At 41.9% G+C, this 24,936-nt stretch overlaps 2 protein-coding genes across 6 annotated transcripts in view; both read left to right on the top strand.

Moving 5' to 3' along the window:
- The window catches only part of PLEKHG1 (pleckstrin homology and RhoGEF domain containing G1), a 123,923-nt gene extending 108,977 nt beyond the window's left edge, over positions 1-14,946 (top strand). For all 5 annotated transcript variants that reach the window (XM_057375919.1, XM_057375917.1, XM_057375916.1 and 2 more), the window contains 11 exons: positions 545-727; positions 814-909; positions 1,024-1,110; positions 3,361-3,394; positions 4,347-4,442; positions 5,707-5,745; positions 5,939-5,961; positions 6,908-7,126; positions 8,240-8,347; positions 9,130-10,789; positions 11,741-14,946. In XM_057375919.1, the coding sequence (XP_057231902.1) occupies positions 545-727; positions 814-909; positions 1,024-1,110; positions 3,361-3,394; positions 4,347-4,442; positions 5,707-5,745; positions 5,939-5,961; positions 6,908-7,126; positions 8,240-8,347; positions 9,130-10,789; positions 11,741-12,843 (3,648 nt within the window). In that variant the 3' untranslated portion in view covers positions 12,844-14,946. The remainder of the gene's footprint in view (positions 1-544; positions 728-813; positions 910-1,023; positions 1,111-3,360; positions 3,395-4,346; positions 4,443-5,706; positions 5,746-5,938; positions 5,962-6,907; positions 7,127-8,239; positions 8,348-9,129; positions 10,790-11,740) is intronic.
- A 222-nt stretch (positions 14,947-15,168) lies between these two features.
- Positions 15,169-24,936, top strand: part of MTHFD1L (methylenetetrahydrofolate dehydrogenase (NADP+ dependent) 1 like) — a 137,423-nt gene continuing 127,655 nt past the window's right edge. Inside the window, exons 1-7 of the mRNA XM_057375921.1 lie at positions 15,169-15,323; positions 16,426-16,510; positions 19,174-19,224; positions 19,302-19,355; positions 21,899-22,023; positions 23,125-23,225; positions 24,155-24,279. Coding sequence (XP_057231904.1) covers positions 15,184-15,323; positions 16,426-16,510; positions 19,174-19,224; positions 19,302-19,355; positions 21,899-22,023; positions 23,125-23,225; positions 24,155-24,279 — 681 coding nt within the window. The 5' untranslated portion in view covers positions 15,169-15,183. The remainder of the gene's footprint in view (positions 15,324-16,425; positions 16,511-19,173; positions 19,225-19,301; positions 19,356-21,898; positions 22,024-23,124; positions 23,226-24,154; positions 24,280-24,936) is intronic.

The following is a 24,936-nucleotide window of genomic DNA, read 5'->3' on the forward strand; positions in this document are numbered from 1 at the left end:
TTTTTTTTTTAAACAGCTGTCTGTGTAGTCCAAAGCAGGCCGCTTTGAGGTTTTATTCCTGTGAATGCTTTAGCCTGCATTGGTGGGGATGGTAGCCTGCAATGGACTGGGATGTTTTCTAGCTGAAAACTGTTTTAAAGTCTGATGTCCTAGAGTGGCCAGCCTAGGATGAGGCAGTCCCTAGTTACAGGTTTAACCTGCTTTTAGAATTCGATGTCCCATGCTTAAATCCTGTGTTATTGCCATTGACAGAAAATGCGAGCAATTTAAGGAAACAAAATAGCCATAGCTAAGTGGCACAGTCTTGTGAAKATACTTAGATGTTTCTCCAACCTTTTTTTTCCCTTAAGTAATAAATAAAGTGAGAAATACCTGCGGTATCTACACAGGTCATTAATACACAAGCAAATATTCAGATGTTCCGTTGACTGAATCCCTTGTGGTCCTTTGGGAGAGTGGGAATGGCCTCAGCAGATCATTTGGGTCTTTGTTAGAACAAGATCTCTGAAATTGATTTTGGTTGTTGTTCTTTGATCTGTTGCAGGAGATACAGAGTTTGCTCACTAACTGGAAAGGGCCAGACCTCACGAGTTAYGGGGAGCTGGTGCTGGAAGGAACATTCCGCATTCAGCGGGCCAAAAACGAGCGCACGTTGTTCCTCTTTGACAAGATGCTGCTGATTACAAAAAAGAGAGATGAAATGTTTGCATACAAAGCTCACATACTGGTAKGTCAGAKAGCAGGTGGTAATGTGCTGTCTACRGGTCTCCCCMAAATTCCTCTGTGATTCACACTTTCCTCTCTTTGTTGCAGTGTGGAAACCTGATGCTTGTTGAAGTAATACCAAAGGAACCACTTAGCTTTAGTGTTTTCCACTACAAAAATCCTAAGATGCAACATACTGTCCAGGTACAACACAAATCTCCCTGCCCTCTGGGTAACCTGGCTTCTGTCCATATGCTGCTTATGACCCTGCATAGTGCAGGAATGCATTTTCCTCATGGTGCCCAATTTTTTTACCAGGCAAAATCACAGCAAGACAAGCGCCTTTGGATTCTTCACTTGAAGAGGTTAATTCTAGAAAATCATCCTGCTAAAATTCCTGCCAAGGTAAAAAACTGACCACCAAAAAACCCAAACAAAATCACAAGACACCTCCTTGTATAAGTACTACCTTAAAACAATCTTGTTAGCTGCAAGATGCATGCAATATACAGAGAGTTTGGAGTCCAGGATGTTAATTAACATGTTGTTTCCTTATATCTTTAAAAGTTCCTGAGAATTARTGGGGAAATTCCGCTATGGTTATCTACAGGGCTTGGTATGGGAGTAGAAGCATTTAACTGGGTTAGCAGCATTTGCCTGCCAAGACGAGAGTAACATAAGTGCAGTATTAGAAATCTCGACTTTAGGAGCACATCTTAGCTTGATGCTGSCTGTCTTCAGGGCACTGAGATGCACTAATTGCAGCACTGTAGATGTTTTTAACTTTAATCACTCTTGGTTAGGTATCACAGCAGTGAAGCCACTGGCAGCACACACTTCACTGCAACTACGCACACCCATCCTGAACCGAGCATCGTTAGCTGGGACATCTGGCCCTTTTTGGTGAGATAGCTAGCAAGCTTTGTGCCAGAAAGGATTAGTCACTGGTATCATATTCATAGCTAMAAAATCTTGGAATAAGGAAATTTCCTCCTTCTGTTTATGACATCCAGTGTTAGAGGTTCGGGTGACATCTCCCAGTGTGATGTATAGCACCCCTCAAAGGGGGTTAACCCTCGTTAGCTCTTGCCAAGACATAGCAGCCACTGGCTCGTGTGGAAACAGGGGTTTTTTCACACTGAGTTTACTGTTGGTTTTACAGTTTTCCTGACTGTTTTTTTTCACTCAGTTTTATGTTGTCATGGCTAAAAAATGTTACCTGTGGCTGACGTGCACATATTGTACTAACACGCATTTTCAAAGGTGTAATAAAAAGAGAAAAAAGGGAGRAAAGGGAGAAAAAAGCCCTAGCAGTTCCTACTGCTAGTTCTCCTCTTATCTTTTTTTGACAGTCTATTGAAGGTATAATGTTTATGCTAGTATCCATACCTACAGTGTAAATACTTATTGCAGTTTATTAGGTTGTTTAAAAAAATTACAGCTTGATCTCAGCCTTTGTATCATTTTTTTTCTTATTTCTTTTTCAATTTTTATTTTACCCATGGAAAAAAATATGAAACCAAAAATATTTTCTGCTCAGAGAAATAATTTCACTGGGGAAAGGAAGAAGTCTAATGAGATAAATCTCTGAGATTATCTGCATTTTTTTTTTTTTTCTTCTGACAAACTTGTCGTTTCTTATTGTGAAGCTTGACTGCCCAGCTTGTGGAGAATTTAAAAGTAGTCCACATGTGACACCTGGTGGAAAATTACCAAACTGCACCTGTAGGAGGGCGGGCAGGTTAGATAGAATATTTCAGTTTAATTTATTTCCTTACTTAGTAGCTGATATGCTTGCTAAAAAAATGCCGATTTTTTTCTGTTAAAAAAAAGAGGACAAAATCTGAGCAATCACAAGATGCTTTTTATCCGGCATCAATCTTAACTTAAACCAAGTTATGATTTGTTTTTTTTAAATAGCTATTCCTCAAAGAAAAATTTGGAGGAAGAAAGATTTATAGCATTTTATGCACCAACAAATTTGGAGTTAAAAAWATAATAAGGGAGTAAAATGATTTGGTTTTTAGGGAGGAAATGTTCTCTCAATCACCACAAAAAAAAGAAAAAAGTGATTCCCAGATACTAGGGATCCCAGCAGAATATGAAGATGTGTGTGTATCTGTAGCTCTAAATTCTGGGACCTGCAGAGAGATCTCTGGAGGTTGGAGCCTCCATGGTGTGAGCACTCAGCAAGTGCAGCATGATCACAGCACAGCCCCTGTCTTTGAAGCCAAGGTCATTTTTGCAGTCGGATGTGCCATGACTGCATCCTCCAGGAGTGCCTTGCACCAGGTGTTACCTGTGGCAAACACTGACCTAAGGCACACCCTCCTCCTCTCCCTGTGCTGCTGTGCAGATGTGGGCATGCAGGACAAAGATGATGGTGCAGTGACCAACAGGTTTTGTGTGCGGACCTGGAGATGAGCTCTGCTGAGCTCCTGCCACCAAAATTATTCTTCCTGCATGTAACATGTCCAACATACAGAGAAAAACAAAAARTACAAACCAAAAAATAATGCTGCTAACCATATTTATTCGTTCCAAAATTAAACTTGCTGTTACTTGCCTATAAGCTCACTGCTATCTATAATATAGGGCAATGTAGTTTGCCCTGCTACAAACAGTTTTTTTCATTTGTTACTTTTTCTTTTCCAGGCCAAGCAGGCAATTCTCGAAATGGATGCCATACGTAAGTTGGTTCATTTTCCCTTTTGTTTTAAAAATTAATAAAACCATCTTCAAAATTTTGGCTTTAACTGTTGGCTTCATCTGAGATGGAAGACGGCCATGCTTATATTGCTTGAATTACGACCCTGCTGGAAAAAGCAAAATTGGATGCATATCTTGTAGAGCTGACTGGTCTACAGCTGTTATGTTGATAAGGAAAGAAAAGAAAAATAAGACCCTCAATTAACACTGGGCAATCTCTTTTGCTTATTCCATGCTGACCCAGTGCATGATCTTTGCTGTGTTGTAGTGTAAACTCCTTCTGGCCGGTGCCTGCTGAAGGGCTGGCATTATGMAAACACTCATCAAAGAAGTACCTAGCAATGTCGTGGCTTCTTTGTGCTGGCAAATCTGCAGCTGGAGAATGCTGAGGCTTGTCTTTTTATGTCTGAAGGGTTTCCCTGTGTGTGTCCCAGGATCCAGCACAGGGAAGCACATGTGATGCTGCTGTCTGTGCTCTAAGCACAGCCCCATCTGCATGGTCCCTACTGTTGCATCTTCTGCTTGCTGCCTTCACTGGTGTGAGATACATTAGCTCTTCATGGCACCAGCAATCCCTGGCAGCATAGGGACAATGAGGACACATCCTAGTAGTCCTAGGATATAAACTCTGAGAAAGTGCTGAAACACTTATTTATTGTTTTTATGTATTTATTAATTAATTTATTATTATTGTTATTTATTTACATAGTAGTTGCAGAGTTTGTTAGGAAAACTCTGAATGAGAAACTGGCAAACAAACATGATGGTGATGGGCAAATGTTGCTGGGTTAGCCCTCTGGAGCCGGGCAGCTTCAGGGCAGCTGTGTTAATCATAAAGGGACGATRGCACTGCCACCAGGGAGAGCTGCCAAGGTGTGGAAAGTGCCATCTTTGCCACTCTCTTATTCCCTGTGCTTCTGCTTGTTCCACAGATCACCCAGGCTTCCACTACAGCCCTGAGGGAGAAATGAAATCACCGTACCAGCCTAAGGAAGGCACTGCTCCTCACAGAGTGAGAAGGAAATCAGGTGAATAAACTCATTTACCTCCTAGMTGACAAAAAGAAAAACAGGCAGGGTTCTTACAGGGGTGGGTTAGGCTGGGCACATGGAATTGGTTTTAAATCTGCACTACCAGAAGATTTAACATGACACAGTATCTCTCAGATGTGGATGACGTATCTTATTAACCATTTGTTGGTTTTGTGATTTATTATTTTCTCTACTGTTTTCATTTAATTTAAGGAATATTCATTTGTAATGGATGTAATTTGTAATGGACACATAAAGAACACTTGGTACTTTCTAATAGATTAAAGAATGCATATGCAGGAAAGCCAGTCACATTATTTAAATCTGACATCTCCCCTCACTGCAGTTATTATCGTCTCAGAAGTGGTTCTATAATGATTGTGACAGGCTTGTTATTTCAAAACATGATTACTGTCTCTACTTAGTGTAATGTTTGCCTTATGGATAATAGTGATCTGAAAGGTGGTTATGCTGACTTCAGGGCCCTTTTTCCTCCTAGCTCAGACATATATCTGTAATTATTGTTACTTTTCTCCTGAAGATGCTCCATGTCTTTGTAGTTGGGTGACTTCATATTGCAGTCACTGTGTTCCCCTCTTTGTCTCCTTAAAGACCTTTACAATTTGGAGCAAGATGTATTGGGAATGACTTAAAACAAGGCTCATGAGAATATTGATGTAGTGGTTTAACATACAGCAGCATTTGTGTCTGAAAAGCAGTCTAGTTCTAATTACATTTGAGGCTTGTTCCTTTGTTTCTGAGGTGTTTGCCCACCTTTKCTGCATTGGTGCTGCTCTTCCTGTGAAAGGAACAATAAAAAATATTGATCAAAGGGTATCCTATGTAACCAGTTGCTTATGTGTATTAAGCCTTTCTAAGATGTTGGCATGTTTCTAATATGCATTTTTCTTATTTCTAAGATGTTAGCATAGAAAACCTCTAACACCTTAGARCAATAACAGAGGGGACCAAGTGTTTTGAAAGCAGGAATCTTAGCACAGGATAAAAATTTATGTRTGCCTTGATGTATGAAGGGCAGCTGCTATTGCATTAAGAAACAGAAATTAGACATAAATTTAGATTTGACAATTCAACAAAWACTTCTTTGTGAGGAAATTTTGTGATAAAGAAATTAAAATCTGACTTCACTCCAWAGGCTCAGAAGTTTACATTTTGTATACATTTTATAGAAAGTTAGGCAGGATGCCCACAGCTTTCTTTGGAATACCACAGTGGGTAAATATGTTGTTGTCTTTTTCAGAACCCTCGTCTAGAGTCCATAAAGTTTTGAAGTCAAATGGTAAGCTACTTTTTCTGCTGTTCTCGACATGATGCTTCTGTACTTTGTAGAACAAGACAGATTCTTTCTTCTTGTATTTGTCCCTAAATACATTAGGGGGAKGAAGAGGAACTGGGGTATTAATGTAGCATTGAAATGGGCACAGACTATTACCAGTTTGATTATTAATTGATGTGTGCATTTCTGTTTCCAGATGCGAGTCCAGATATGCAGAAGGTAAGCCATTTATTGTATTTCTTGTTTTAGCACATTTGTATGACTCAGAGCACAGTATTTACTGGAGAATCTGCATCTTCTTTCTTATGTTGACCTTAAGAATGAAAACAAACCCATAAATGTTATTTGGAATCTGAAATGAGATTACTGGATTGGAAGCAGTAGAAATACAGYTTACTATTTTGGGAATATTTAATARAGAAAACATTRCTGATCCATATATTGTTGTGCTTTATAATACAATCCAATCAATTGCTAATGCTATACAATAYGTAAAAATACCACTAAAATAAAATAGTATAAAAAACTGTGTATAAAAATGGTGTTTGTTCTTTTGAACATATTATCTTTGCATTTATTAAATTAGACTGGAAAGTTTCAACTCACTCTCATTTTAATATGGATATATATTTATATTGATATATTTATATATTTTTATATGCATATGTATATATATATATGTGTGTGTATATATGTATGTGTGTATATATATATATATGTAAAATGATATATCACCAAACAGAGCAGATGCAGCTTAAGCAGACTGAAATGAGCATTTCTRATTTTTATGTTTTCTGTAAGAATTTGTGTTGAAATTCCCAGTGCAGTTTGGAAGTCTCATGTTGAATTTCAGGTCTTAGGGTTTTGTTTAGAATTGAATTTAAAACRTGTGAGTCTAAGTGTAATAAACAGAGTACATGAGATATTACTCACTGTCRTGCCATAACACTGAAGCTCATGATCTGATGGAGAGTTTTTGCATGTTTTCTCAGTTCTAAATATTATATGGAAAAATAGTGATGGTTGTAGTTATTTCTTTATAAATCTCATTTCAGTGCAACTGACTGTAGGTTAAACATTGCCTGTAAAACAGTATCTTGCTAAAATTTAGRATTTCTATAAACTTCTAATCAAAGTTTCATGGTTTATTGTTGGTTTTTTTTAGCGGATTGGCATTGAAGGAGCCCTGTTATCTCAAGCCACCAAACTAGGATCAAGTGAAGCCTTGCTGAATTCTAGGAAAAAGGTTTCACTGGAATCCAGTGGGCTGGAGAACCAGTTTCAAGAGTCTATTGAACCAGCCTACAGTAGCGATCAGGATGAAAATATTCAGACTTCTGCTACAGAGCAGATTGATGCTGATGATGAAGAAGAGTCTGAACAGGTAGGAAAAAGAGGGAGGAAYAAGAATTTCATGGGGAGAATGGAAGAAGGATTAAAATTTTATGTCAAACAATCATGAGGCAGGAATGTGTTACGAGGATTTACAACTTTCTCTCCTTAGAAACATTTTTATTTAGGTTTTACCCAGTACTCTCTTGCACTTTAAGAGAGAAGATGTAAAAGTAGCCCCAGTATAGAGGGATAAATTCACACTGCTTTAATGGGATTTTACGTAGTCCTTTGCCGTCCTCAAACCTAGTTCTGACAGAAAAGTTTTACCTGTTGCACACATCTGGCTTTTCCTTGCTTCTTCAGCTGATGCTGTGAATAAAAAATCTTTTTAAACCACACGTAAAGACAGTGCCTTCAAAGCAARGACTTCAATGCAGGCACTGCTGCATGTGATGGGATGTTTCTTGATCTGTGAGCCTCTGGCAGTAGATACGAATGTGTGAATATGAGAAGTTTTGAGTAGGATTTCTGAAAATGAGAGTCTTTATCTGTAACTACTGCACAGATGGTAGTTTTTCCCACTCAGTATGATGTTTCCACACWTGTGTAGTACCTTTGGAAGACTAAAAGTCTAGCTTTGAAATGTGGCTGTATTAAAGAATCCAGATTTTCAGTTTATTTGGTTTAGTTGATACTGAGGTCTTATCCTTGTGTGGTTCATTTACTTCTTGAATTATCTAAAACCTGTTATTGACATTCTTTTTRAAGCTGTGTGTATTTCCTCTTTGAAATGACACTATTTGCATTATAAATATTTGGCAAAATAGTATCTTGTAGCAGCGTAGTGCAGTGTCTTGTAATTCTCCCTCTTGCTGATGCAGGCAAGAACAAAATTATGAGTAAGTACAAAAGAACACCAATAAAAAATGTATACTAGTAGCTTAGTGGTTACTATTAGATATGGCAGTGGTACTTTTACAGGTTTTCTAAGCTCTGAATCATTCTTGCAGYGCTCTGTTGACTCATAAGCTGTTTCATCTCCCATTGTAGATCCCTGACCTGATCCCTGTTCTAGCTCCTAATAATTCCTCTGAATTAGTCTATACAAAGAACTGTAGATTTTATTACCCCTCCCATGTTGTTTTTGGTTTTTTAATCACAGCAAAACTCACTGCAGAARTCAAAAGGGGGGAGAAAAAGGCTTAATAGTCAAGCTGCTGAAAATGTTGAAAAACGGAGAAGTCTCAATCTCAATAAATGTGAAATGCAGGTATGGAATCGCTATTTTTTACTTTTATTTTGCTATGCTTCATAGATGTGTCAAAATCTGTCTTTTCTTTGTAGACTGATGCCTCATCTTCTGTTTATGTCATGTATTAATATTCATGTCRTTAAAATATTCCTTTGGCAGCTGGGAAAAACAACTAACCAAACCAATCAATATTAACTTAAGRCAAAAAGAATTATCCTTCCCTCTCTCTCCCTAACTCTGGCCAGCAATCTCTAAAGCATCCTTTATGCTTAGTGAGCATGTGGCCTTGCTGTAAATTAAATCTGGATGAAAACCTACGCTAAAAAGARAAAGAAATTTTCAGTGGCATGTGCTAGAGAGCATAAGATTCCTTTCTGCTAGGGTTATAGGCARGGAAAGGGAAGAGAACAAAACTTTTGGCGCAAACCCAGAGTCAGATTAGCTTAATCCAACTGTGAAACTGCAGAGTTAGCATAAAAGGTTTAATCTAACCCCTGCCAAACAAATTTGTCTTTAATTACTCATGCATTAACATAAGCTACTGTCCTGTATTTGAAGTAAGATGTTATTAAACACCAAGAGTGAACTCTGAGCCATGGTAAGGATTAGGAGGCAAAGCAGTCTGGCACTGCCACCTTGGCTCCCTCACTCTCTGTTGAGTGAGAGCGCTTGCTCTGCCCATCTCCACATGATTCTGTGCTGCAGAACACGCTGGTGCTATGGCACTCTGTGAAAAGAGGGAATGGCTGTGTTATTACAGGAATATGCTAATGTTTCCTGCAAATTTCAAATCTCCACAGAGCTCCAAGGACCCTTCAGAYGAAGAGTCAGCCCAGTTGAGTACTGATCTTCCATTTTCCTGCACGAGACAGCCACAGTCTCCCAGACAATTCAGCACACCCCAGAGCAACTCTCTGATCATGAATATCCTGGGGGGAAGTAGCTCCATCAGAAACATCTGGACAGACCATCAGATCAGGCAGGCATTGTTTCCCAGCCGGCGCCCACCTTACGAGAATGAGGATGATGAAGAYGATTATCAGATGTTTGTACCATCAGCRTCCACATCCAACACGAGTTCRGCTCCTGGTGGAGAAAGGAGGGGTTCTTCTGGGCGTCCATGCAGCTGGCACTTGGGGCAAATGCATCAAAATGAGACTCCCAGCCCCACTCGACACAAAATTGTTAGAAGGGCCAGTAGCGCTGGTGAAAGCAACACGTGTCCAGCCAGGTACAAAACAGGGGAGCGTGCTGCTCGAAGGGAAGTGAAGATAGCAGAGGGGAGCAGTAGGAATGAGTATCCTGAATCTTCGGAGGAGCTGACTATCGATGACATTGAACATGTTTATGATAATATAAGCTATGARGACTTAAAGCTGATGGGTCTGACAAGAAGGGAAGAGACACCGCGTGGTCCCCAGAGAGCTGCTAGAGACTCTCTGTATGAGGCTGACAACAAGAGCAGCTCAGATTCACCWTCCAAAAAKAGATCAGYGAATCAAAAGAGGACYTCCATTCATGCTAGTAAGGAGGAGMTACTACTCAGTAAAGAAGCACCAACTTCAAGTTCGGATGAGCTCAGGATTGTTGAAGACAACATCTATGACACCATACTGCTTCCAGAAACATCGCTATTGAATTTTAAATGTAACACTRTAAAATCCTCTAAAAGGAGGAGTGTTTTGGAAAAAGACTTTGCATATTGTGATAATTTACGACATTTTGTTTCCGAGGAGAGTCTCCAGTTCAGTGAAGATGATAGTCCTTACCATCGTGTTCCCATTGACAATGACTATTTGAGCTTAGTAGATAGCTCCTCCAACTCTGACTCCCTTTCWCATAAGTCTGCAGCAGATAAACTCTCAGAAGAAGTGGATGAGATTTGGAATGACCTGGAGAACTAYATCAAGAAAAATGAGGAAAAGACAAGAGACCGTGTCCTTGCAGCCTTTCCTGTTTTTAAAGATGACATGCAGGAGAGGCTGCATGCTGGTAGCACACCTGAACTGAGCAAAGATGTAGAGTTCTCACTGTCTACTCTCTCTCTACCAGAAACTCCTAYTTTCCCTAAAACTGTGAAGCCCAGAGCTGCCACCATAAGTGAGGCTAATCTCAGGCTTGAAGACAGTACCCTGTGCAAGGAGAACTCTTTTATGAGTTTGAACAGATCTTCCTTCTCCAGTGAGATGCCTTTTGTAGATAGTCCATWTGAACCTGCCAGTAGTGTTCTGTCCAGTGCACCTGCAGAGGGCRTGGAAAATGACTTGGCTGTTATGGATAAAACAAAGAACAGAGTTTTTATGATGGCAAGGCAGTACAGTCAAAAAATCAAGAAGGCTAACCAGCTTTTGAAGGTTAAAACTCCAGAGCAAGAACAGCCAGCTAGCAGACAACAGAAACTGAAACACAAAGATCTTGCTGCAATTCTGGAGGAGAAGAAACAAGGAGGGCCTGCTATTGGTATGTTAAAAACATTTTTGTACAGATACTTTCCTTTAGTAACTTTCAGTGAACGTCGTGTTCTGAACTGAAGATTATGAATTTTCCTCACCATGGTCRTTGAGTATCAGGATTTTATTTTGTGTGTTACTACTGAAATTAATTTTCTCAGGCTGTTTTAACATTAATAGCCCTTTATATCTCATTTCTTTTATTACTTGATAGCTTTGGGAAGAAATAGCAGGGCAATGTCAGGAAAGAGCAACTCAGCTGAGGCTGGAAATAGAAATCATGCTTGAAGCACTGTTGGCTTCCACAGAAAATCAGTTATTTCCTTTAAAAGAATGATCTTCCTAGTTTGACTAAAACGGTGTTTTTTTCAAGTTGCTTTGCCTTCTAATAAGCCACACACMTTTGCTACCATTCAGAATCATACCCATAAGCATAAGGAATGGTGTCAGAGAAGGACGAACTGATAGTCTTGCTCGATCTAATGAAGGTACAAAGTCATGGATATGCAACAGCTCTTGGAATTATTTCTGTTCATGATCAATTGAAACAAATTGAAGACATGGAGCCAGCAGACTCCATGCACYAGAATGTTATTCTTGCCTTCTTGTGATATTTTTAAAAGTCCCTAATTATCTTATTTACCAGGCCATTTTTAGAATGTTCTTTTCCATTTTAACATGGAACAAGCAGCGTATTATTGGAACCGTGTACTGCATTGTGTCCTGCATGACTGCTCACTGTAGCAAGATATTTTATGCTTCTTTTCCTSAAAGGAGTGTACTGAAATGCAATGCAAAGGCCTTTCCAGCCTCCATTGTTTCAAATTATTTTGCACAAAATTTATTGACACAACTGAAAGCTCTTCTCTACCGATACTAAGTGTTTTGAGATTTTGAAATTTTCATGATTCATTGAAATGGATTCCTTGTTTTTGCTAATTYAATTCTCCCTTCTTTCTAGGTGCCAGAATAGCTGAATATTCCCAGCTTTATGACCAAATTGTCTTCAGAGACAGTACTCCTAAGGTCCAAAGGGAAGCCGGAGCTGCTCCTCAGGAGCCGTCAGCTGGGAGGTTTTCCACACCCATGGCAGCATCTCCTCCTCATTCCCAGCCTGCCAGTGAATGCTCCAGAGCAGAGGATTGGCTTTTGCATTCTACGTACAGTAACGGCGAGCTGGCCGACTTCTCTCCGTGGTCTGAATCCCAGGACCCAAAGTCCAAGAACTCCTATACAGAAGCTGGTACAAAAAGCAACGCAAAGCAGCTGCCATCAGCTGGCTCGGTGCCTTCCCTTCAGATTTCCAACCGGTTGCATGTCCCAGCGCAGAGGTGGAGCGCCATTATAAGCCAACCAAACAAAGAAAACCTGCATCAAGATCACGTCTATAATTCGCTTGGGAGGAGAGTAAGCAACATAAAACCACAGGCATACAGCAGGTCGCAGTCCTCTTCCTCAATCGTGGTCAGCAGGTCTGGAGAATCAATTGTATATGCTAATGAAATTGATAAGAAAAAGCCACACTTGAATAGGAACTTGAGATTCAACAGCCATCAAACTCCTGGAATTGCTTCAGGATGTACAGGGCCGGAGTTGAGAAAGCAGATACCTGAAAACTGTTCAGATATGATTCTGCAGGATTCTCAAAAGGTTCTAAGAGTGAACAGGGCCTCCCCTCTGACAGCACAGATGGCCACGCAGAACTACTTTTCAAATTTCAAAGATTGTGAAGATGGAGAAGGGGATGATGATGACTATGTTGAAATAAAGTCTGAAGATGAGGGATCTGACTTGGAGACTTCTCAGAACCAAACAAGGAAATCAGATCCTAAACTGCGTAACACAGATGCTGTTCCTTCTGAAACATTCTGTGGCAAAACTGTCTCTTGTACTCCTGCAAAGTCTGCCAGCAGCAAACACGCACTTACCCCATATCTGACTGCATACGGTGATCCGGATAAACTSAATGACTACCTGTGGAGAGTACCAGCTCCCAATCAGCAGAATATTGTCCAGTCTTTAAGGGAAAAGTTTCAGTGTCTCAGTTCAAGTAGCTTTGCTTGATGCTTTCAATAATTTCTAGCTGTACTGCCTTACCATGACAGAGTATATACTAGGACAATCAGTACTGGCATCATGTATTTCCATAATATTACATTATCAGGCATTGTATCGCAATAAGATTGTAAATAGATGTGAAATGTATCTCCTAAAAAATGGTTTAGAATCCTGGATGTGAAAAAGGCCACGTGTGCATTGTCGGGAGCCTCTCTGTAGCGCATGTGAACTTCTCATCTCCTGCTGAACCTTTACATCTCYTCTTTTGTTAGGTGTGATACCCCCTGATTCTTGCCATCAAACCAGGTGCAATGCCATTTGATTCTTAAACCATTTTATCRCATGGAAACCTTAGTATTTAGACTTTCTAGTTGGTGTCCAGTGTTCTGCATCCAAAACACCTGTGTGATTACTCTGCTTACCACAGGAGCATTTAGCTGAGAAGCTGCTCCTGTGACTGTGCAGATTTCTGAGCAGGGTTCTGGTAATTACACCAACAGGCTAYGTGTGCAATTGCACATACTTCTTTGCACATTACTTTTCATCAGACAGATTCCAAGTGTGTGGGACCAATGCAYATGCTACATTACTTCAGAGCAAGCTTCTTACATTTTAAAGAAAATCTAGTCCTAGTACTTGTGACAGGCTGATAGCTCTGTATCTGAATCCTCTTCTACTTTCTGTAACTGTGTAGGAGGCAGAAGATGGGCAATGGTGGCTTTTATGAGGACCTGTGGATGTGGCAGTCCTTTCCTGGGGAGTTATTTTGGCAATAGAATGGGAGCTGCACTGCTTGTGAAGGGGGCTAGGCCAGTTTTGGTACCTGCAGTGATGGTGGTGTTTGTGACAGGCAAACAAAAGCTGAGTGTGTCGTAGCTCAGCACCCAGCAGTTGAAAGCTGCTGTGTAGGGTTTGAGAAGTAGCTGCATGTTACACGTAGTAACCTGCCGGGCATTTGTTCAAGTTCCAGTGTCAGTAACCCTGAGAGAGAAGGAGGCTTGGCCAGGTTCTTGGGTGAAATGCTGACCATGGGGCATGTTTCGCCCTTAGGGTGGGTCAGTGAGACTGCTGGTTGAATGACAAGCTGCAGTCCCAGGGCATGCATCTCCTGGAGCAGAAAAGTGACCCTTCCTGACAGGTAAAAGATTTAGTTTGTAAATCATTCAGGGCYGACTCTAATCCAATTTATGTACAATAAAAGTAGCTTAAAATGATAATACATTCCATTCTTTTGCMAATAATGTATAGAATAAATGCTGCCATTTAGACCAAGGACAGGCTTTCCAATACCATGTAYGCTCACTCCCTTTCATCATCTTTGTTGCACAGCTTTGGATTCTGTTACTTGAAAACAATGWACCGAAAGGAAATCCTAGATACGTCTACACTGATCATTTTATGTGACTGTTGTTCTTTTGTGGTGCTTACATTCTTCAGATTACCTGGATAAAGCCAGTACCGAGTTAAACATATCGAWAAAGGAATTTCATTGAAATACTATTTTTACTAACCACATGTCACTCCCCTCAGTTACAGAGCACTGTACTTCCACAACAGCTGATTATTTACATTGGTTACCATGAGGAAAACCTGAAGTTATCAGTGTACAGCTCTAATTACTTGTAGACTAAGATTTGAGGACTTGAATTTATTAGAACCGACTAAATTATTTACCACACGTATCTTGCATTGGCTAGGAATTGTTATTTTGAGGGCTGGTTGGTCATGGTACTTACTAGCTCGTACCAGAGGGATACTTGTTACAGTCAGCACACCCCCTGGATAGGACCCATATCTGTCTAGCAAAATCCGACCGAGAAATAATGTTGTACATATTTAAGACGTCGAGGTGTAGCAGAGCCCATATTTATTTAATATAGCTTGTAAAGTATTGTAAATATGGATAGAAGGTAAATGTGTGGGCGCACATCTAGATTTGTTTAAACGGCTTTAGGAGAATGTTTAACTCGCATCTCATGCAATCAGTGGAGTTGGGAGGGAGGGGAAAACAACCAACCAACCAGAAAAAGGGACTTCTACTAGTATTGTAACTTCTCCCAGGGACCATTTCATACTATTTTTAATAAACGTTGAGTATGCAAAAGCTTTGGGTGCTTTTCATTGCGGGAAGGGGGGGTGCGCAGGAAGGAAATCATTGGTTTCTGCCTGTCGGAGCCGATGTTTTAGAAGCGATTCGCGTGGGGTTTTCTTCTGGCCAAAAAGCGGAAGCGCAAGCGGGSCAGCGGCGGGGCGGGGAGCGGGGCAGGCGGTGCTCCATCCCTTCCCGCCCCCTGGCTCCTCTCCCGCGCTGTGCCCGCCGCCGGAGCGCCCCGCAGGGAGCGAGGGATGAGGAGCACGGCGCTGCGGCGCTGCCTGGCCCCGGCGCTGCCCCGGCCCTGGCCCCGGAGCCGCGGGCTCAGCGGGCTCAGCGGGCTTAGCGGGCTCAGCGGGCCCGTCCCCGGGGCCGGCACGGCGGCGGCCGCCCGGTAAGAGCTCACGTGGGGCGGCAGCGCCGGCTGATGCAACCGGGGGTGCGATGGTGCGGGCATGGAGGGAGGAGGGGGAGAGGGCTTCGGGCGATGCTCCCTCGCTGGGTCCGTCGGGCTGGTTTCTGAGGTGGGCTTTTTGGAGGTCCTGATTCCCCCAGAAGCGCTGGCGGGATTTGCCGTGGGTTTTGGGTTTGGTGGCATTTTGAGGAGGARCAGAGCAGCCGGCATGTGGCGGTGCTCAGGTGAGGCGGTGCGCAGATGTGTGCCTGGAAAAATGTGTCCCCCGTCCCGATTCAACCTTGGACGATAGGTTAGTGTGCAATAGCATTAAATTGAACTGGTCATTGGCGTCTGCAAAGGTAGGAGCTATGAAAAAAGCACTTCAGGCTGTTTTACTSTGCTCATCTTCCTTGCTGTGGGGGACAGACAGACATATTTCAGGGGGTCTCCTCTTTGCCCAGCTGTGTAGGTGTCATCTGCACACGCTAAAGGTAAGAGAGGAGAGCTGGCCGCCACTTACCCAGAATTTTTTTTTCCAGAAAGCGTTTGCAGTGCCTGGCTGTCACTGGTTTTTCCAAGAAGCAGCGTGGCAAACAGAGCTGCCTTGTCTGCTTCTTGCCAGTGGTTTTGAATGGCATCCATGAAGGTGGCTGGTCTGCTGTGCTTGGCGCTGCTGTAGCCAGAGTTCAGCCGTGGTAGCCCCAGCTGTAAARGCYTCTGCATCTGTCACTGTCCCAGCCAAGGGTTCAGCCACGAAGGACCCACCTGAGCCAAGGGCACGGCATGGTGGTTCCCTGCTGCGCTTCCCATAGTGGGGCTGGACAAGCCTTCTCATGAATTAGCACAGCCTGGCTGTAGAGGTTTGGGCATGTCAGAGCAATGCAGCACATAGCTATATAGAAAAAAAAATTAGCCTCTTAAAGTTTTCTGTACCTGCCTGCTGAGCACCAGTCCTCCTAGTTAGCATCCAGCCATGATTTTGGAGATTAAAAACGTACTTGCCTAAGCATTTCTGTTACATTGTTGACTAACATTGCTTTTTGCCCATTATGTTAGGAGGGTTTACTTTGTTAAAGATTTGCTTGTCGCTGTGTTGCAGCAAAGTCATGGAGAATGCAAAGAATTCCTTGGCCTCTCTTAAGAGAGAAAACCCTTGGCTTGAGCCAACGCTTGCCATTATTCAGGTAAAGTATGTCTGTGCACTCACTCACTGTGAGAGACCTCCTTCAGTACCTTTACTTGTCTGACACTTCAAAAGCACACAATGGAGAAAGTAATTTTAATCCTTTTTTTTTTTAAATAAAGAATTTTATCTGCTTTATTATTAAGCAAAGCAAGAGGAAGACATAATTCCACCAGATGGTAGATTGCCGTTCTTCAGGCCTGAAACAGTCACAGCATGCTTCAGACTGTGGGAAAGCTTTGCAAAGGAAGGGAGCAGTCTTATCTTGTCTTTCTTTTGCTAACACGGTCTTCCCCATTTTAAATATGGATCACTTTTTCTCACAGCTTGTCTAATTTGATTAACATAGTTGAATTAGAGTAGTATTTTCGAACCTTTATGTAGCTTGAAGCCTTTTTTTGCAATCCTGAACAAAGTGTTCATGTGTCTGAAAATGTGGGCCTCCCTTCACCTCCCACCCCTGAAATAACAATGCCAGGATTAATGAAAGACCCTGTTGCTTCCTGTCAGCCTTGTTACCTTTGGGTAGCTGCAGCTTATCACTGTGTTACTGCTCTTCTAAGGAGAGGAAAAGCACACTGAAAAGTCCCAGTCAGCTCAGAAGGCTCTGTGTGAAATAAGAGCCTTGTGTAAAGTGTCGGCATCCTKTAGAAGTAGCACTTTGTGTTTGAAGGAATCTTGTAGTAATTGAGAACCATTGTTTTAGCAATGCTTTGTAGAGCTTTCCRTCCACTGATGGTGCCATTTTTGATAGGCAATGAAAATCAGAGATGAGGATTGCTATCCCTGCAAAGCTGAAAGATGTTTGTCTTTAAATGTCTTAAGGTTTCAAAGCAAGAAACTAGGAATGTTTGTCATTCAGAGGGGACTCAGAGCCATAGGGGCAAAAATACTTTTGTCCTGTTTTCTAAGATAGTGGTATTGATTTTGAGTGGGCACACACTGAAGCGCTGGTTCAGTGGGTTTTAAAATTAAAACTCAACTGTTAGTATTTTTTAAGTACTGATAGTGAATCTAAGAAATGCAGCAACAGCTTTATTTATAGTAGATCTTCTAGAGAGACTGTCTGAACAGGCTCTCCCATCTCTTCCTCTCCTTGCTAATTGCAAGTTTAATGTTTGCACTGAGCCCTCTGAGACTGAAGCTCGAGGACTGCTAGAAAAGCAGTGACTTTTTCTTCTCACTCCTTTTAGTCTCCATTCAGCTGCACCATGAKCTGGACTAGGACTGTGATCTAGTCCAGCCCAAGGGATCCTTTCATTCACATTTGTCCCCCAAGTCTGGTTTCCTGTGTGGCTCAMGCATGTTGTATGCTGGCACAGTGGAAGGAATTTCCCTCTTGTCCCTGTTTACCCCACTTGGTTTGCATCATGAGGTGGCTGTAGGAACACACGGCCTGGATCCTTCTGGATGAAATTCTCCCCAGCTGTGTTCTCCAGCTGCGAGCCACTCTGATTCTGCTCTGGTTATGAGGTCTGAGGCAAAGCCGGTTTTAAATATRTATTTGTTGGTGCAAAGAAAACTTGCTTTGGTCTACAAATGTTCTTATGATGCATTGCTCTACCAGTAAGGTGGGCAGAGCCCTAGGACTTAGACTGCTCCCCATGCACCACATTGCCCCCAGAGGAGCAGAGGGAGAGCAGTGAAATTATCTCCTTGGCCAGCCACTCATGAGTAACAGCAATCAGCATGACAGAGCACCACATCTTCTACAGGGCTGGGAATGAAAAGCTGCAAACTGAACCTGCAGTGGGGTGATTTTTAGGATTGTTCTTTTCCTGTTCAGTCAGCCTAACCTGAACTGATGCTGAAATTGATACAAGGAAAATTGGGTTGCTTCTTATCCATGTTGAACCTTGGTTGGAGCCATGCAACAGCAAAATATCTTTGGTGGGTGCTTCATAATTTTGTTGAAGCTGAAAATTAAAACAAGATCCTGCTTGGAGCTGTTGCCCTGCAAAGCTCAGCAAAGCACCCCTGGCTYYCTTGTACCCCCTGTCCTGCCCTTGYCCTCTGCCAGCCCATGTRCTGAGCTCTGGCCTCTCCTCTGCTGCTCAGTGGGTTTTGATAGGAACTGGTTTAGGGCAGGGATTTCCTGCACTCACCCAAGATAGGTGTCCACCTGCCGGTGCTGCAGCAGCAGGGATATTACAGGGACAGGGTGGAACCACCCATTGCTCCATCCCAGTTAAACCTCCCGAGCAGTCGGTGGGGGGTACAGTCCCACATGTACTGGCACAGGGGAGCAGCTGCTGAGCTGTCCTTGGACCTGTCTCACCTTCCCTCACCACAGTGGGACTCTGCACGGTGTTCTCAGGGCAGCAGTCTCTGTTCTGCCACTCAGCACCAGCTCCCGGATTTGGGGATGGGGTGCTGGCAGTGCAGGGAGGGAGCAGGGGGATAGAGGGCAAGYCCTCAGTCCAGAACAGGAGTTGCCTCTCTCCGTGAAGCCTGTCCTTTTAAATGCTCTTTTTTTTCACTGTCAGCAATCTTGAACTAATTGGAATTAACAGGGAAGACCTTCTGCTTCTCTCTTAGAGTTGCTTTTTATTTGTTTGAATACCTTTAGACACAGATGTTGTCACTTGCATAGACAYGTACATTAGTGTACTCACATTTCAAAATGTATTATTTTAAAACTCAGTGTCTGTTTTGTTCCCCTAGGCACGTAATGACCATTTGATTCAAGAAGCAAACAAGAACTTTGCCAAAGAGGTAAGCTTTAACTAAAATATGTGTTGATAATTGTGAGCTACTTGCCTTTGGTAATTTTAAGTCTTTTCTTTGAACAGGTTGGTCTGCGTGTTATTCACATCTGTCTTCCTGAAGGCAGCACCAAGGATGAGGTACCTGAAGTTCTTGAAGGAGTCTTCCTTTTTCGCTTTTGTTATAAACCTGTATTTATTGCTGGCATTCATCATTTTTTTGACTGATCTTTAGTAATTCAAATTAGGGTTGGGTTGCCTTGGTTTAAATAACAAATAATATTCCCTCTCTGGCAAAAGTGAGAAAAAAGAGAATTAATGGGCATGTCTGCTGTTCCCTGGCAAGCTGGGGCAGAATCAACAATGTTTTGGTTTTGAGTTTGATGTTTAACCTCATACCAGCCCAGGTGTCCTGCAATTATTCTTGTGACTGTACCTGAGTCTTGCTCAGGTTATTYAGGGAAATTAAAGTTTATATGATTTTATTGGGAAGAAAGGGGGGAAAGGAGAGGGGAATGTTGAATCTATCTATTGTTCTTTTAATGTTTGAATTATATATTTTTTTTAAAAAATCCACCCCAAATCACTAGAGACCTGAATTCTTTACCTTGTTGAGGCACAGCACTTATTATCAATTATGTTTTAAATATAGAAAACCATGTGAAAGTAAAACCAGTGAAGGAATGTATAGTAAAGGATGACACTGTTCCCAGCTGTCCTCCTTKTGCTTGGCAAGTTTGATAATCCTGCAGGCCTGTGAGTTCTGTGTACTGTTTTGTTTTTTGGTACACTTTGTTCTTGAAATGTTACTGCCTTGCAGTGTAATCTCAAGAACTGCTTCCAGATACATTGGAAGGAATTTACTGTGAAGTTTTGTAGATTATGGATGGATGGTTAGCTACCCGTTTAAAAAGAGTGGGCTTTTGAAATGCAAAACAAATACACTTTGTTGTTGGTAAATGTGTTTTATCTGTTGAGTAACACAGCAGGAAATAGGTAAAATACAGCAGCAGTTKGTGTTACTTTGAAGCAGTATCTTAGAAAGTGTTTGAGCTGTGTATTTAAAGAGAAAATTGGGGTATTTTTGTTATTTGAAGGAAGTTACTTCCAAAAAATTGGAACTCTCCCTCAGTCACTTGCTTACTCACTATGGCAAAGTTTTTTTTGCTAAAGTCCACATTTCAGTTGTGTTCGYTGGTATGGGAAGGTAGGAGGGACTTCAATTTGGGTTTTGCCATAACTTCCTGTGCACAATAAAAGCAGATCAATACTACACTACTTCACCCTGTATGAGTTAAAAGTAATTTAAATGCTGTGATGATGGAAAGCTGAATKAAAGTAAGATGCAATTAAAATGGAAAACGGAAATATTTTCCAAGGAAGCAGAAATATAGCTTCAGAATTTTAATTGTTCTGTAGGCCCCCAAGATTTTTGTAGCATATCAAGAGTTTTTTAAGCAAAATGTGAATTTTTTCATGTCCATATTCTGGTATACACACTCATCCTTTCTACTGCAACGTATACCAGCCTTGTTGCTGTCAAATGGCACGGGGTGTAGATATGCCTATTTTTGCCTCGGTACTCAGGAGATTAAAGAGTCATTTCTGTACCAGTGATGTGCTTGTATAATCTTTGTTTAGCATGAAAGTAGCACGCTCTCTTGGTTCAGAGCTGCAGCTAATATAACTCCTGCTGAATTCCCCTAGCTTAATGTTGATTGTGTCTCAAGTGTTTGGGTAATAGAGTTCACAGTTACACTGAAAAGTTTACAAGAAAAGCATTTTAAGAAGACATGGTATTAGTTAAGGGAAAAAGACCCTACTTATAATCCTTTTCTGTCGGATAAAAATCCAGTTCAATTATAAAGCTTTGTGATGCTTGCACACTGATTTTATTTATATGATGGGAAGTCATGCTTGCATGGCATTTCTCACCTAGGAGAGCTTCAACATATTTTATTCCATTGCATTCTTTCTRGCCACAGCAGAATAGTGTGGATCAGCATTACACCAGAGAGGAATTAAATCAAGGGCAGATAGTACAGTCTCAGGTGTCAAATATGACCAGTTATAAATCACTTGAACTTGCTTCTGSTTCAGTACTTGAAATTCATAAACTTTTCTGCAGTGCCTTTTYAACATAACAATTCTTCACAAGGCAATTGTCAGCTGTTAGGATCAGGGCGTTTTGAGAAGAAAAACTGGTAACCATATATAGTGGTTTACTAAAACAAGTTTTCTGTTGTATAACTGTTTTTTGAAGTGTTATAGCRTTTTGTCCATGTTCTGTGTTGGGATGTGATCTGGTCCTATTGAGCCATGTATTAACTAAGGCATCTTGTTTCTAAAAGCATSTTCCAGAGTCATTACAGTGACAAGCTTTTTTGCTGAGGTTTGGAATGGTGAAACACAAACTGCTTTTGGCAGAACAATGTCACATAATATGTGTTTACTTTGCAAGATGTTTAGAAGAGAGTCAGGGTGGCTTAATTTGGTAAGCCATGGAAATATAAACCTAGTAGAGCAGGTTATTGGCTTTTCATTTAGAATTTGCAGTAATAAGCAAGGGAAGCCTAGGTGGCCATAAAGTAATTTAAAAAAAAAATACAGATTTGACCCCATTCTAATCAGATTCTCCTTTTATCTGTTGTTCTGATCTTTAATGCTTTTTATTAACTTCCTAGATTGTCAGTGAAATCTTGAGRCTTAATGAGGATCCTAACGTGCAGGGCCTTGCTCTTGACCTYCCAGAAAGCTTATATAGCAGTAAGGTATTAAACGCTGTGAAACCAGAGAAGGATGTGGATGGGTAAGTGAAGCACTGAGAAATAATATTAGCAGACASAAGGCTGATGGCTCTGTAAAATCAATTTTCCCCTGTGCTTTTCATTAATGRATTCCTCAGTCAATGTGTCTAGCTGTGCTACTGAGCAGTGATAAAAGATGCCTCTGAATCAATGAGAAGTCTGTTGCTCAAGTAGTTTTGGTCATTATCTTTTTATTCTTTATATAATGTGTATTCAGGGCATGGTCTTTTCAAAGAAATAAAAAACGAAGTTGTGATTTACTGGTGATACTTAAGGTATTTCAGTACCTCAATAATGCAAATGATAGCCACAAAGTACTGAATTTTCACAAAAAAGATTCATGGAAAAATTGCAGAGAAGGTTTTAACTTCCTTGCAGCACTCTCTCGTGGTGAGAGAGTAGGCTAYAATAGTTTGGACCCATTAGCACAGCTTTCCAATCAGTGTTGGGTTGTACCTCTCTCTGAAGAGTCCACTGGTGTAATTTAGGTGTGTAAGTTACCATTTTGTTACTCTTGCAGCCTTCTCGCTCTTAGCTGCAGGATATTATCTTTTTTTTTTATCCCACTCTCTCCCTTTTTTTCATGTCAGGAAAAAATTTAAAAATCCCTCAAATTATTACATTTCCATTACATGGAGTACTGGAGATTGTTGGAGAATGGAAAATTTGGAGCATCCTTCTCTGTGAGAGAGAGTGGGACCCCCAAGCCAGCCCRAGCCCAGCAGGATGTATTGCTTCTTGTGGCATGTCTCTGGCAGCCCTGCTCTAGCCTGGTCTGGTGTCACCACAGCCACTGAAGTGTTGTGGCCCAGTGTGCTGTGGGTAGCCCATTGTGACAAGTGAAGAGCTGCCTGTGTAYTGTGGGATTGTTACTCATTGTAACTCACAGATCCCTTTCCTGGCATCTCTTGAGGCTCAGTGTTYGTCTAACTGGGGTGTGGGATGGTACAAATTAGCTGCAGTACATGACTATCAGAGAAATTGCTTTTGTGAGAGGTGTTTGCTCTTGGGATTAGCTCTTAGCCATGTTACAAGCATTGCTGGGGATTTATGTTGCACAAATTCTTTTTTTTTTGTTAAATTGCCGTATTTTTCCACTGCAGATTATCCAATGTAAACCTAGGGCGCTTGGTACRTGGTGATGTCAGTGACTGTCTCGTTCCTCCTACAGTGGGTGCTGTGATGGAGCTTCTTGAAGATCTAGGTGAGTCCCTCTATCACAATCATTACATTCATTTTMGCCTAACTCTTTTTTTCAGTTTTAGTCTTGATTGGGACTTGTGCACTTGRCTTATCTGGCCTTGTTGTGGGGTTATTTTGGGTTTCTTTTGTGTTGTTTTCCCACCTGACACATTTGTCTCCTGCTAGTGAGGAACTTCTGTGGCATCTAAAGGCAGAAATGGGTCTCAGTCCTACAGATTTTGGAAACTAGGCAGGGGTTATCTGCCATCAGCAKATTTAATTTCACTGAAGACACACAGGACACGTGAGTCTTACAAACAAAAAATACACACATCACCTGGGGATCTCACTTGACTGTTTTGATTAGTGTGAGCAATTGGAGAAACCCAGGTTTGTCTGGAAATTGCTGCTGAGCAAATCTTTTGATTTGGATTGTGTTGTGTCAATGCTGACACTGAAATGGCAGATTTAAACCATCAGGTTTACTGTGTGTGAAGACACTTTTAGTTTAAGGCAGTGTTGCAGAAGTTGTCTCTCTCACMGTGATTCATAATTGTTGAGACAAGAATTTCTGTGATAGAGTTTTGAATAGGAGGCTAAATGTACTTAGTAACAAACATGAATGACAGGATTTGTGCAAAATACCAGAAAGCCAGAAGAAYGGTATTTGCTTGCTAGAATTTAGAGAGTCACCAGGAAACCACTTAAAACCCTTGGCTGGTGTCACTGCAGGGGCTGCACAAGCGCTGCCCGTGCTGGYGGATCTGCCGTGGCTGTGCGGGCACACGGCGCTGTCCTGTCCTGAGCCACTTTGGTGACACTTCTGGAGCACTCCAGCAGTGACCTGGGCGAGTTCTGTGGGGCTGCAGCCATTCAGTGCCCACTGGAGCCCCGTGCTGGTGCCCTGGCCCCGAGGGCAGCTGAATGACTTTCCTTGTGTCGCACCCACAGGTGGGAAGCGGGTGCTGCTGCTGGGGGCGCGYGGGGCGCTGGGTGCCGCCCTGCAGAGCGAGCTGCAGCGGGAGGGAGCCGCCGTCCTCAGCTGCCACTGGGACACCCCACAGCTGCAGAGTGAGGTGAGTGCTCTTCTGTGTGCCCGGGCTCATCGTGCATCCCCATGATCCAGGCATCCCCATCAGCCCGACAGCCCTGCCCTTTGCTGCCAGTCCCGAGAGGGAGACGTGTCATTGCAGTCACAGGTGGCACTGGGGTGGCTGGTGGCCAGTGTGGGTTTAGGGTCTTTTCTCCTTGCTGCTTGCTCAGAAATGGTGCAAACGCTGGCCTCTAACAGAATGTTAAATGGAACAGCAGCTGCTCTAACTTTGTTATTTTACATCAGAAACTGTGAGAGAAGGAATTGAACAAACAAATGTTTTAGCTCGCCCTTTTACTTTCTCTTTGTTGCAAGAGAAACACCCTCTACTTTTCTCTTCCTGCAATAGTGCCATCTGCACGAAATTACTTTCACTGGATTTGTGTCTTAAAGGTTTGCAAGGTGCTGCCTCTTTTGGGAATAAAAAAATCCCAGTCTTTATCTTTGAAGAGAACTGTAAAAGGCTTCAAAGAAATTCAGGAGCCTTAAACTGAAGGATTTGCATGGYCTCCCTGGTTGCTTTTTGCAGAACTTCTAGACGCGACTTAGAAGTTGKTACGACTTCCTGTCAAACTTAGCAGTTTGTTCCTCAGTTCCAGCTTTCACAGAATAGTACATCTGGGGTTACATTGTCCTTGGG

Source organism: Malurus melanocephalus, unplaced genomic scaffold (genome assembly GCF_030028575.1).
Source record: "Malurus melanocephalus ecotype Western Australia unplaced genomic scaffold, MMel_1.1 scaffold_264, whole genome shotgun sequence".
In the NCBI taxonomy this organism is placed as follows: Eukaryota; Metazoa; Chordata; class Aves; order Passeriformes; family Maluridae; genus Malurus; species Malurus melanocephalus.